Source organism: Bos indicus, chromosome 9 (assembly GCF_029378745.1).
Source record: "Bos indicus isolate NIAB-ARS_2022 breed Sahiwal x Tharparkar chromosome 9, NIAB-ARS_B.indTharparkar_mat_pri_1.0, whole genome shotgun sequence".
NCBI lineage: Eukaryota > Metazoa > Chordata > Mammalia > Artiodactyla > Bovidae > Bos > Bos indicus.
Genome location: NC_091768.1, coordinates 88,505,866 through 88,519,179, shown reverse-complemented (window position 1 = coordinate 88,519,179; position 13,314 = coordinate 88,505,866). Strand labels below are relative to the sequence as shown.

General features: G+C 41.3%; 1 protein-coding gene across 2 annotated transcripts in view; it reads right to left on the bottom strand.

The window, feature by feature from the left end:
* MTHFD1L (methylenetetrahydrofolate dehydrogenase (NADP+ dependent) 1 like) overlaps positions 1-13,314 on the bottom strand; it is a 181,866-nt gene that overhangs the window by 99,420 nt on the left and 69,132 nt on the right. For both annotated transcript variants that reach the window (XM_070796373.1, XM_019966947.2), the window contains exons 18-20: positions 13,070-13,210; positions 10,390-10,458; positions 7,407-7,518 (exon numbers count right to left, since the gene is read on the bottom strand). In XM_070796373.1, the coding sequence (XP_070652474.1) occupies positions 7,407-7,518; positions 10,390-10,458; positions 13,070-13,210 (322 nt within the window). The remainder of the gene's footprint in view (positions 1-7,406; positions 7,519-10,389; positions 10,459-13,069; positions 13,211-13,314) is intronic.

The following is a 13,314-nucleotide window of genomic DNA, read 5'->3' as shown; positions in this document are numbered from 1 at the left end:
AAGCGACTTAGCAGCAGCAGCAGCAATTATACTGGTACTCATTTTAAATGTGACCATCTGCTATAGACTGGTCATCTGAAACAAATGATGACCGGTTTAATGAGAGTGGACGGGAACCAGGTAAAGATGAGACTATCACCATAGGCAGAAGAGCTGGCTGATCATCTACACACATTTGAGTGAGAGGAAAGTTGTACCCTCCACCACTTACTGGCTGAATGATGGCAGACATGTTTCATAATCTTGGTAAGCTTCAGTTGTATCAGCTGTAAAACGGGGATAATCACAACTGTTTAAGGATTAAGTGAGAACGTACATGACTGCTTTAGCACAGGTCTGGAGCTTGGGAGCAACTCAGAGAATGGGAGCATTTATAATGAAAATATTGCCAAGGCTTTGTTTCCTAATCCCACTCAGTTTGTCTTGGAAATGCCACAGCTATGTGTTCTGATCTCTAAATCCTAATCCTGAAACATTCAGGGCCAGCCAAGCTCCAGTGCCCGATTTAACTGGGCACTGGTCTAGACTTCCTCTTCGGTTGCAGTGTTTGTTTATGCTTATGTTCCCCGGAAGCACCTGGAATGCCCAGCCGGGGTCTGCGTGTTGTTCTGCAGCTAGCAAGAAGACTGACTAATTAGGTGACTTCTTGACTTTGTGGAGTCTGGACGAGGCTGTGAACTGCCAAATGCGGCTGGAAAATCAAAAGCCACAAAACCTTCACATGGATCACAAAAGTGAGTAGACTTAAACTGCATACAACATCCATCAGGTTACGAGATGACTCTTTTTCGAGTCATAGACTCCTTCGAAAATCTAACGAGAATTGTGGAGACTTTTTTTTTTTAAGTATACACACTCCTATATATAATTCTGTATTTAATTATGGGAGGGGTGGCTGTGACTGGCAACTAACAACCGCTGGCTATGAAGCTGTATACGTGGACACTGCGTTCCAGAGAGAAGGCAAAGTATTCATTTGAAAGTGGAATCAAAACCAAATTAAGAGAGGAGAAAACAAATCCCTATAAATAGTTTAAATATGAGATCATTTCTAAAAACCTAGAAACTCAATGCTGTTTTCCTTTACTTTCTTTTCACTTTTTAGAAATAACATGATTGGGGTTAGATGCCAAAAAAATATTTGCCTTTATAGCAATAACTGTTAAGTCAAGGGGACTCCCACAGGAGTACTGACTAAAGGAGTAAGAGAAATACAAATTCCCTGGTGGCTCAGACAGTAAAGAATACTCCTGCAACGCAGGCGACCCAGCTTCAATCTCTGGGTTAGGAAGATCCCTTGGAAAAGGGAATGGCTACCCACTGCAGTATTTTTGCTTTCAGAATTCCATGGACAGAGGAGCCTGGTGGGCTTCAGTCTACAGGGTTGCAAAAGAGTCAGACATGACTGAGCAACTAACACTTTCACTAAACTGTCATGAAGCCTTTTGCTCTGGTCTAACGAATTCATGCAACTAATTAAACTCCACTCTGTTTTAAGTCTAAATGGAATACTGATTCCATTATCTTAATCATTTTAGAGTAGATAAAACAATCCTTTCCTTCTGAGTGTTGGGACAGAACAAAAAACTAGACTAAATGTATCTTAGCAAAACCAGTCATATGAAGAAAATTTTACTTGAGAGATACCCATTATCTCTTAAGGGTCCTTGTTAATCAATATGGTATTAAATCTCATAACCATTGTACTCACTTCTCAGACTCCATTTATGGGCCTGTCTCTCACACCCACATTATAAATTACTGGGGGTAAGAGACATATCTTAATGATCTTTGATTCCCACTTCCTTCCTGTATTACTTGACATAGAGTGGAAACTCAATAAATGTGTACCAAAATAAATTCTTTCAAAGGACTTAAATGTATTTTCTTGGACCAGAAATTCTGTCAAATTGCTGCTTTTCTGTGAATTTTCTTAAAAAAAAAAAAAATTCTTTGCTGGGTTTTCTATTGGATTATTCCCTTTTTCTTTTTAAATCAGTCTGTAGTCCATGGTGGTTTATATATTCTGAACGCCAGTCATTTGCCTATTATCTTTGAAAATGTCCCCTCCCAATCTGTCAAGTGCTTTTTCAGTCTTGTATCTTTTATCGTAACTAATGTATTTTTAAAAATATAACCCAAGTTATCAATCTCTCTCTTTCGAGCTTGAGCTTTTTTGTATCTTAAGAGAGACACTCTCTTATATACAACCACACTTCTATGGACATAAATTCGTTCACAGACTTCAAATAAATCTGTATTACTACATTTAGCTTCAGTAGAAGGATGTTAAAACGGGGGTCTTTTGCATTTCAGTGATGTCCCCAAACCATGTCAACTGCTCACATGCCAAAGAATGACGCTAAACCTAGAAGCACATGCAAAGGAATTGCTTGAAGATACATTTTGTATCCCTTTGTCCAAGAGATACCTTTCAAAGGGGCTACAACAAGGCTGTACATTGTCACCCTGCTTATTTAACTTATATGCAGAGTACATCATGAGAAATGCTGGGCTGGAAGAAGCACAAGCTGGAATCAAGATTGCCGGGAGAAATTTCAATAACCTCAGATATGCAGATGACCACCCTTATGGCAGAAAGTGAAGAGGAACTCAAAAGCCTCTTGATGAAAGTGAAAGTGGAGAGTGAAAAAGTTGGCTTAAAGCTCAATACTCAGAAAACGAAGATCATGGCATCCGGTCCCATCACTTCATGGGAAATAGATGGGGAAACAGTGGAAACAGTGTCAGACTTTATTTTTCTGGGCTCCAAAATCACTGCAGATGGTGACTGCAGCCACGAAATTAAAAGACGCTTACTCCTTGGAAGAAAAGTTATGACCAACCTAGATAGCATATTCAAAAGCAGAGACATTACTTTGCTAACAAAGGTCCGTCTAGTCAAGGCTATGGTTTTTCCTGTGGTCATGTATGGATGTGAGAGTTGGACTGTGAAGAAGGCTGAGTGCCAAAGAATTGATGCTTTTGAACTGTGGTGTTGGAGAAGACTCTTGAGAGTCCCTTGGACTGCCAGGAGATCCAACCAGTCCATTCTGAAGGAGATCAGCCCTGGGTGTTCTTTGGAAGGAATGATGCTAAAGCTGAAACTCCAGTACTTTGGCCACCTCATGCGAAGAGTTGACTCATTGGAAAAGACTCTGATGCTGGGAGGGATTGGGGGCAGGAGGAAAAGGTGACGACAGAGGATGAGATGGCTGGATGGCAGCACCGACTCGATGGATGTGAACTCCGGGAGCTGGTGATGGACAGGGAGGCCTGGCGTGCTGTGATTCATGGGGTCGCAAAGAGTCGGACATGACTGAGCGACTGAACTGAACTGAACTGAACAAGGGTAGAAGCTGGGCAAGGATTGCTTCAAAGAAAGTTACGGATGTGCGGGTCTCACTCCAGGCCTGCCAGCTGCTCCCCCTTTTCTGGAGCCAGTGAGTGAGGGTGTAGCAGAACAACTGCAAAGGCTCAACAGTGATACTGCCATGTGGGCCCAGTAAATATCTATGAGCTGAAAAGAAACAGCCCATGGCAGGGTCCTGTGAGAGATGGAACTGCACTCCCACTGATGGTTGTCAGATGTCCAAGGGCTATAGTATCCAGAGACCAGGTATGGAACCAGCAGTAGAATTTTTTTAAAGGGAAATATATAGCCCAGAAGTCTTCTGCCTAGAGTGTGGAAGAGGCCAGACTAGTATCATCAACTGGCCAAGCTTCAACCCTGGAGGGGCCAGAGGCAGCCTAAGTGCCAGGTGAGGGGGGTTAGAGAAGCAGCCACCCTCCACCCCCGTGGTCTAGACGCAGACCCAGTTTTTACGCTGGAGAGAAGCTTCCGTTTGAATGCAAATTAGGTTTTGATCTTCATGAGACTGGACATGCAGATATTAACTGGTAGTGAGAGTAATACACTGCAAATTTTATCCAAGTGCAAGGGAAGAACCAGCCCACAGAGCAAGCTCGACCAGGAAATGGGGAAAGAGTGATGATGGTCCCTGTTCCCTCTGTTCAGGACACTGACTTTGTTCCCAGAGCTCCATGGAGCCACAGCATCAATTTACCACCTTCCTGAAGGTTTAACAATGTAGATCTTGAGTCCTGTGGCGTATACTGATAAAAGGCACTAGTGTTACATGTGTGCTGTGTGCTAAGTCACTCAGTGTCCAACTCTGTGTGACGTTATGGACTATAGCCTGCCAGGCTCCTCTGTCCACGGGATTCTACAGATAAGAATACTGGAATGGATTGCCATGCCCTCCTCCAGGGGATCTTCTTGACCCAGGGATTGAACCTGCATCTCTATGTCTCTATGTCTCCTGCATTAGCAGGTAGGTTCTTTACTGTCTGAGCACCAGGGACATATAATGAACTATGATCTTATGTTAAAAATAATATAAAGAGAGATATTTGCACACTCATATTAACAGCAGCATTATTCAAAACAGCCAAAAGGTGTCCATTGACAGATGAATGGGTAAACAAAATGCAGTATATACATACTCTGGAGTTCTGCTGCTGCTGCTAAGTCGCTTCAGTCGTGTCCGACTCTGTGCGACCCCACAGACGGCAGCCCACCAGGCTCCCCCGTCCCTGGGATTCTCCAGGCAAGAACACTGGAGTGGGTTGCCATTTCCTTCTCCAACTATGGAGTACCGTTCAGCCTAAATCAATTAGTAAGGGAATTCTGACAAATGATGACAACATGGGTGAACACTGAGGACATTATGCTAAGTGAAATAAGCCAGTCAGAAAAACACTGATATGAATTATCTAGAATAGTCATGTGCAGAGACAGAAACTAGAAGGGTGGTTTCAGGCCCTGGAGACATGGAGCTGTTGTTTAATGGGTACAGAGCTTTAGTTCTGCACCATGAAGAGTCCTGCAGATGAATGGTGGTGACGGTTTTCACAACAACGTGAAAGTATTTCACTGAGTGGCACACTTAAAAATGGTTAAAATGATAAATTTTATGTTAGAAGCATCTTAGAACAGTTGAAAATAAAACCTAAATAAAGGAAATTTAACCTCCATTAGTCATGTATCAAAAATGGAGTAAATAATAGCGAGGAGCGACTAAAAATTATCCAGTCTTACCATGTGTCAGGTACCATGCCAGAATGTATCCATCGACTCACTTAATCCTTATTTCAAACCTATGAGACAAGTCCTATTAAAATCTCTACTTCATAGATAAGGAAACTGAGGCAAACATGGGTTACCTTGCCTAAAACTACACAATTTGAAAGGAGTTGAGAAAGATAGTCCAACTCCAGGACTTGGCCTTTCAGAAGAGATCATAGAAATAATTCACATAATTATTGATAGTTACTTAATTCACATAATTATTGATAGTTACTTAATTCACATAATTACATAGTTACTTCGGTTTACAAGGGGCTTCCCAGGTGGTGTTAGTGGTAAAGAACCTGCCTACCAATGCAGGAGATTTAAGAGATTTAAGATTTTGGATTTGATCCTGGGTTGGGAAGATCCCCTGGAGGAGGGCATGGCAACCCACTCCAGTAATCTTGTCTGGAGAATCCTATGGACAGAGGAGCCTGGCTGGCTACAGTCCCTAGGGTTGCAAAGAATCAGACGTGACTTAGCACGTTAGGTTTACGAAGCACTTTCTCATTTGTTACTGCTCATTAAGACCTGCAGCATAGGTATTCTCCTTTTGTCAAAGGAGGATACTAAGTCCCAGAGAAGTTAAGGAAATTGCTTCAAGTCATATTAACTGTTAGGGTTCTGATTCTACAGCTTCTAACTCTGGGTCCACAGCTACCCATCCAGATCCAACACCTAGTCTGGTCCAACTTCTCATTTTCCAGATGAGAATGTCTACAAGAGACAAGCCCAAAGATGCTAATAGCTTCTCCAAGGCCACACAGAGAGCTACTGTGTTCAGTGTACATCATCAGCATATAGCTTTAAAGATCCTTTGCCACAGTAACACATATTCTATAAATATGTGTTTATAAAGTAAGGGCTGGTACAGAGGCACAGAGCCCTATCAGCATAAAAGAGAGTGCTTTCTTCAAGAAGTTCTTTTATTTGTGGAGTTGATGCATTGGAACCTGCACTTCACATAAGTGTATAACCTTTCAGAGCCTGCCCTACACAATCTCCTTGTCCATTAGCTCTACAATTATGCTGTGATCAATCTAGCAAATCCATTTAGACAGCACATCTAGCCACTTTCAGAGTGGATTTGGTACTGAAGCAGAAAGTACATGAGAGCTGTATAATAAGAACTTTGAGAAATGAACCATATAAATCCTCATTTGATCCTGACTGCATGTCTATAAGGAATTCTTAAAACAGTCTCAATGACCCTGATGAACTTTGTAATGGCTAAGTATAAAAGTACAGAGCTAAGCTCGTTTGTCCAGCAGAATCTTTTCTAGTAAAATAATTCACTTCTGAGTTTGATACAAGGCTGATGATTGGTGAGAAAGAAGCAACTGCTAGACGATGATTACAGGCTTTCACATGGTGAATGGAAATTACCTTTTGGCATGTGAAAATCTGCCAGTGTAACACCTCCAGTGTCAAATTACAGTGGAATTTCATGAATCCTTGTTTGTGTGTCTTTTGTTTCCTCATGGCCTCAGTGTTAGGGGTAGGATTGGGGCTGGCAAGGACTGAGCAAACTCTATGGTGGTTCCCCCTCTTTCCGGCTGGAATATCCAACAAGAGCCAAAGAGAGGTAGGTACCACAAAGAGCTTCACAGTAGCAAAAAATCTTACCAGCAAAAATGTTCATGTCTGATGGCTGGGCACCTCCCATCCATGAAGCCACAAAAGCACACATTCCATTCCAGGAAGAGCAGACTGATTTCATTTCAAGTAATCAGTAGTGCTATTACTGCTAATAGTAGCTGACATTTAAAGAGCACTTTCTCCTGTTAAACTACACACAAAGTATGCTCCAGGAGGGCAGGACTAGGTCTGTTTCTCTTACTGCATAGCCACAGCTGAGTCACATGTGTTGTGTGGGGCAGACTGTCAATAAATATTTGCTGAATGAACAAATAATCTCATTTGGTTGTCACAATAACCCTTGAAGGTTTGATACAATATTGTCATCACCATTTTACAGATGAGAAAGCTGAGGCTCAGAGGTCACTATACTGTACCCAAGGTCACATAACCAGCAAGTGTGGGAGCTTATATTCTAAGCTACATGCACCTGGCATCAAAATCTATGGTTCAACCACAATGGCACACCACTAATGTAGACCAGACATTAGGGCTTTTCCAGGACTGAGGTCATCTCTGAAAGGTGGACATACAAGAATATATCTCATTCAGAATGGATTTCACTCTGTTCCAGTCATCATTTGTTAGATTTCTTTCATATTCTGGCCAACAAATAAGTTGAAAAGAAGTGACTTACCCACAAATCCTCCTTCCCCAACCAGTTTCAGGGCAATTTTATCAGCCAACACTGAAGAGTTGCCATGAGCGATGTTGGCAAAGGGGCCAGCATGCACAAATACAGGCGTCCCCTGTGGAAGCAGAAGAACACAGCTTATAAAGCTACGACCCTGCAATCCCTCTACTGGGCATATATCTGGAGAAAAACAAGATCTGAAATGATACGTGCACCCCAGTGTTCACTGCAGCACTGTTTACAGCCAAGACACGGACGCAACCTAAATGCCCATCAACAAAGGAATGCACAGCACATATGGTACATATATACAACGGAATATCAGTCATTAAAAAGAATGAAATAATGCCATTCGTAGCAATATGGATGGATCTTGACATTATCAAACTAAGTGAAGTTAGACAGAGAAGAAATATACTATGAGATCCCTTATGTGAGGAATCGAAAAAGAGAGGATGCAAATGAATTTATGTATAAAACACAAAGAGACCCACAGAATGAATTTATGGTTGCTGGGAGGAAGGATGTGGGGGAAGGGACGGTGAAGGAGTTTGGGATGGACATGAACACGTTGCTATACTTAAAACGGATAACCAACAAGGACCTACTGTATAGCACATGGAACTCTGCTCAACATTATGCAGCAGTCTTGCCGGACGGGAGTTTAGGGGAGAATGGATAGGTGTATATGTATGGCTGAGTCCCTTTGCTGTTTACCTGAAACTATTTCAACATTGTTAATCAGCTACATCCCAATACAAAATAAAAAGTTTAAAAAAAAGCTATGAGACCCAGTTATTTCCTATTATAAATTTTGATAAGCCACTGTGTTAGCTGCCTCAGTGACCATGAAATAAACCTTATGTCATAGTATTCTGCATTATACTCTTAAAAAGAATGGAATTAAACTCTGATGGGCTAAGAAGCTTGTTTAAATGTTTTTTTCCCCATTAAGAAATCAACTAATCCAAGAAAAATATAATCATAAAATCAGCACAATAATTGAGTTGTGGGAATCATGGCAGGGCAAGTACATATTATTACTGGCCATTTTTATATTTACAGTAATAATCTTTTGATTTTTGAAAATTTTATCTTTCTCATTGTTTATCTTACCTATTAAAAATCTGGTAACTATTAAGACAATGAAAGAAAAATTTCACTCATAGTAAAATTTCAGAGTTACTAAAAAGACAAAAGAAAAAAGGGAATTCTCAAAAACTTTAGATTTTAATGATTTAAACAAAATTTGTCATGAAATGACATTACTTTTCTTTTACTTTCATTTCCATACTTTTGTCAAACAGAAGAGACCGTAGTCCTATCTAAAAAAAGTATGCACATTCAGTAAAATGTTCAGGTTTTATTTGGAGTCAGGCAGGGCCACTGAGGTCTGTGTGTATGAAGCCTTGGCTCCACCTGTGAAAATACAGGCTGCCCTTCCATTGACATGGGGGGAGGCAGGGAGCGATGCGGGGGGTGGGGCCATGGAAAGTTCCCATGAACCAGGATGGGCTGTGAGTGATGTTTCAAAGCTTAGAAAAATGAACAAAAGCAGGAAGAAAGGCAGTGAAAGAAAACTCATCGCAGAGTGAAAATAACTGTGAAATAATGCTGGGATCCGTGTTTATGGAAATGAAGACATGTATGTTTACTGTCCAGATCGCTATCTGTCTGTCCATCTACAGTTCTCACTTCTGTGCAGAGAAACCTTTTAAGTGCTCTGAAGAAAACACTGTTTAAGCTCTTAATGTCTCCATCACCTCCTAGCCTTGGGAGTTATAGGGTGTAGCGCCTGTAGTAAGTGAGTGGAGCTAGTGAGGAAAATTTAAAGAGACAAGGCCACAGGCTCCACCCCTGGGTAGGCAGTAGGCTTCACTCCTCTGTGCCCTGCAACTCTCATCCTGGCCATCTGTTTAAGAAGCACTGCACACCAGTCTCCAGGTCGACAGGTGACAGGGTGTGGCTGGATTAGCATCAACACACTGCTATCCCTGGGATAATGACTCTAGGGACTAGATCGGCAGCATTTAATTTTAATTAGATTAAAATTAAAGGCCACACAGCAGATTCATCACTAAAGCAGCATGAAGTATTAGAGCCCTGGTTTTTGAGCTCCCAGGATGTGGTTTAAATAGATATAAAAATTCTTAGAACATCATTGTTGGACATTCAAGCACAGTCTCACACACTCAACTTATATGACACAGTATACTTTGTCTAACTGTGTTGTCAAAGTTTGTTAACACTTTGTCTAAGAAATTCTATCACTAACCCAAAGACATAAAAATATCTATCCTGAGTTCAATATTTTATTTTACATACAGATCACTTAGCAAAGTAATAACAGGAACTATCTTGGTTTCTATGATGACAAAGCTATGAATATTCTCCATAATGGACTTTTCAACCATTTCATAAGATTGATGCTTCAACTGTTCCTTGCTGACCAGAGATCTAAAAGAGCATTCATTATCCACAAGAACTTTCTGCAGTGCTCAAAATATTCTCTATCTGCTCTGTCCAATATGATAACCACCATCCACATGTGGCTATAGAGCACTTAAAATGTAGCTGATAAAAATAAATAGAAATGTTAACTAGTATGACTGAACAACCGAATTTTAAACTTAGACTAATTCAGACTGAAATAACCACGAGGGGCCCACAGGTACCATACTGGACAGAACTGCCGCAAGCGGGTATTTCCCGTCTACACTGCATGTGGTTAACCCACGGCTACACAAGTTGCTGAGATGTAAGACAGACATTTATTGAGTTTCTAAGTTTCTATTCTGGTCAATTAGTACTTCATTAGCTAAGGCAGGAATCATATCAAGAACCTTTTTCTTTCCGGATGACCAACCAGTTATTCTGATGCTCCTCATAGGCTCAGAAGGGCTGGAAATGCTCACATGTAGAGATGCAAAAGCAGTCTATTTAATGCAACTCTGTCAACACTTTCTATGAAAACAAAACCACTTACTTCTAGGGTCTGCATCAGATTTGGTTTTATCGCGTCTTTCATCAGAACAGTCAAAGCACCTGTCACCCCCTAAAGAAAAGGGAGGAAAAAATACACTTATTTAGATTATCGACAAAAGATCATTCACATGAGGGTGAATTCTCAGCCGCTTCTCACCAGCCTGCCTTGTGCATGGGTAACCCCACTGGCAGCCGTCAAGTCTGAGCTATAGGTAAGACAGTGCTCTCACCTCGCCTGAATGGATGCCAACCCTTCTAGGATGTGATGGGGAAGCAGTAGTCATTGCATTTTTTCTCAAGACCTTCCTTGATTGAAATAAGGGGCTTACTATACCTTTCAATTCACCTAAGTTTTTTTCTGGCAATTATGCACGTTACTTTTCATCACCAGAGATTACACTATTGCCCTGAGAAATAAGATGAAGAATGAAAACAAGGCTGGTTACAGAAAGGGACTGTAGAGAGCAGGGGGTGTGTCTAAAGGCACCCGCGCTGGTTTCTATTCTCGCTTGCATCTCAGCCCACAGATGCAGAAGGTACTCAGGACACTGGAAAGGCATCTTGTTTTCTGTCTCTCACTCTACATCTGCCTAGAATGAAGCTGAAGCCACTTGTGGCTGTGGTTGCTTCCTTTCAATCCTATGAAGCTTGAATTAGGCTCTCATGCAGCTCCCTATTGCATTCCTGGAAAAGAACAGGACAAGCAAGAGACAAAGCAGGGATGAAGTCTGAGAACTACTGGGGAAAGTGTGCTAAAGCAGGCCACAAAGGGAATTTAAAAAAAAATACTGTTCTATTTGTTTATTTGGCTGGGCTGGGTCTTACTTGCAGCATGTAGGATCTAGTTCCTTGACCAGGGACCAAACCCAGACCCCCTGCATTGAGAGTGTGATGTCTTGGCCACTGGACCACCAGGGAAGTCCTGGGAAAGCATTAAAAAAAAAAAAAAAAATTTCTTTCCACCTTTTCTAAAGACCCTGGGGAATGATCTTTCAACAAACTAGTCAAATAATTAGAAGGTCATATTATGAGCAAATGCATGTGCATGTAGCCTTGAAAAAATGAAGGTGGCCTGCAACAAATCCTGACAGATCAGGCAGTAGAATCTAAGGATTTGTTTATTACTTTCTCTCTACCTCTATCATCAACAATATTAAATGTTTCTCTTATATAACCAATTTCTATTTTTGTCCTTTTATAATATGGAATCACTGAAATGTCTTTAAAAATCAAATTTACTTTCTACTTTATTGGACAAAATAAATGTTGCAAGAACTGTAACCTACCTATTACAGGTATATGAAGAAATTAGGTACATTTTGCAAGCAAGAAACACCAAAGAGTCAACTCTGAGTTTTTTTGTTCCAGATCCGAGAGTTTCATCACAAAGCAAAAAAAAGTTCGGGGAAATATTTGTGGATTAAGCCCTTTCAAAGTACTCCTGACATATTACTGATACCTAATATTAAGAGGATACACAGGAAATATTTATACAGAAACTATAATATACTATTCTAGAGAGAAATGTTGAGATTTGATAATTTTTAAAAAGCAATATCTTTACAGCAAACTGCATTTGGATTTTCTCTTTTAGCTTTATACTAAGCATTCCATGAGCAGCCGATATAAATTTATCTATTTAACCTACTTTACAAGACTTATGAGTCAGTCAGATTCACCTCTTCAAAAAGAAGCTAAAAGGTAATCAAGACATTTTGGCAAAGGTTTAAAATTACCCCAAGCCCTTGGAATTAATAAGATAGCTTCTCATCAGCGTTTATTTAAGATTCCATTATGGTGCATGACTAAATACATGGGAAAGTAAGCTTAAATTTAGAGCAATGGCTGTCTATGTTGTACCAAGTGTTGTGTGCTTATAAACATGTACGAGCAGATGAAAGAGCTACATTGCTGATGGGGGGGGTGGGGGGTGGGGGTGGGGGTGGCGGGGCGGGGGGTGAACAGCAATGGTGGCTGTGAAAGGGAAGAGAGGAAAAAGATTAGTGTGCAAATTACAATCAGCACTAAGCAAAGTGGTGGTGTGCCAGGCTACTATGAATATTTTGTAAGAAAGCATCATTCCATGCAAAAGAAAGCTACATGAGTACGAATGGGTCGGGGGAGATCTGTTTTTAAATAAGCTGAAACCCAAGTCGAAGGTACAAAATTAAACACGCCAGCGTGCCCACGGAGCAGGCTGGAGTCAAAAATGTGCCTCTTTAACTTAATCTTCCCTTTCATGAAGGTGGAGTTGCTTCTTATTCCTTGGAATGGTGATTTGCCCTCAATTTAAAGCAGGCAAAGATTACCTTTAAAAAAAAAAAAGCCACAGGCTTCCACTCCAGGCAGAGCAGAAATCAGGATTGGAAAGAATCGTGAAAAGCACATGAAATAGACCTCAGGTACTCTGATTGCAGCCAGGAATAATAAGCACGTTACAAATGCCTGTGAGTGCCACATTAAGTTGTAGGATAATCAGGACCTTTAGTAGGAAAAGGTGTGAACAGAAATTCCCATTATACCCAGTGACATGAAGAAGACTCTCATTCTCCTGATTACATGTGGCTCCTGGTGGCTCAGACAGTCATGAATTTGCCTGCAATTCGGGAGACCTGGGTTCGGTCCCTGGGTGGGGAAGGTCAGGGACCTTGAGCTCTCTGGAGCTTCTGAGATGGACATACCAAGTCGTCTGCTGTCACAGGCTGTCCATTTCTGTCACTGGCCACCACCATTCTTCCCAGCCGCTCCTTCATGTCCGATAGGCTGTCGGTCAGAGCCAGCACTGCCATGATTTCACTGGCCACTGCGATGTCAAACTGCGCCTGAAACAACAAAAGTCGAGGTCCTGGTCAGCGGACTGTTTCCATGGAGCGCTATATTGCAGCACTCAGGTCTTGCGGGCCTGGGGTTCAGTCCTCAATAGACC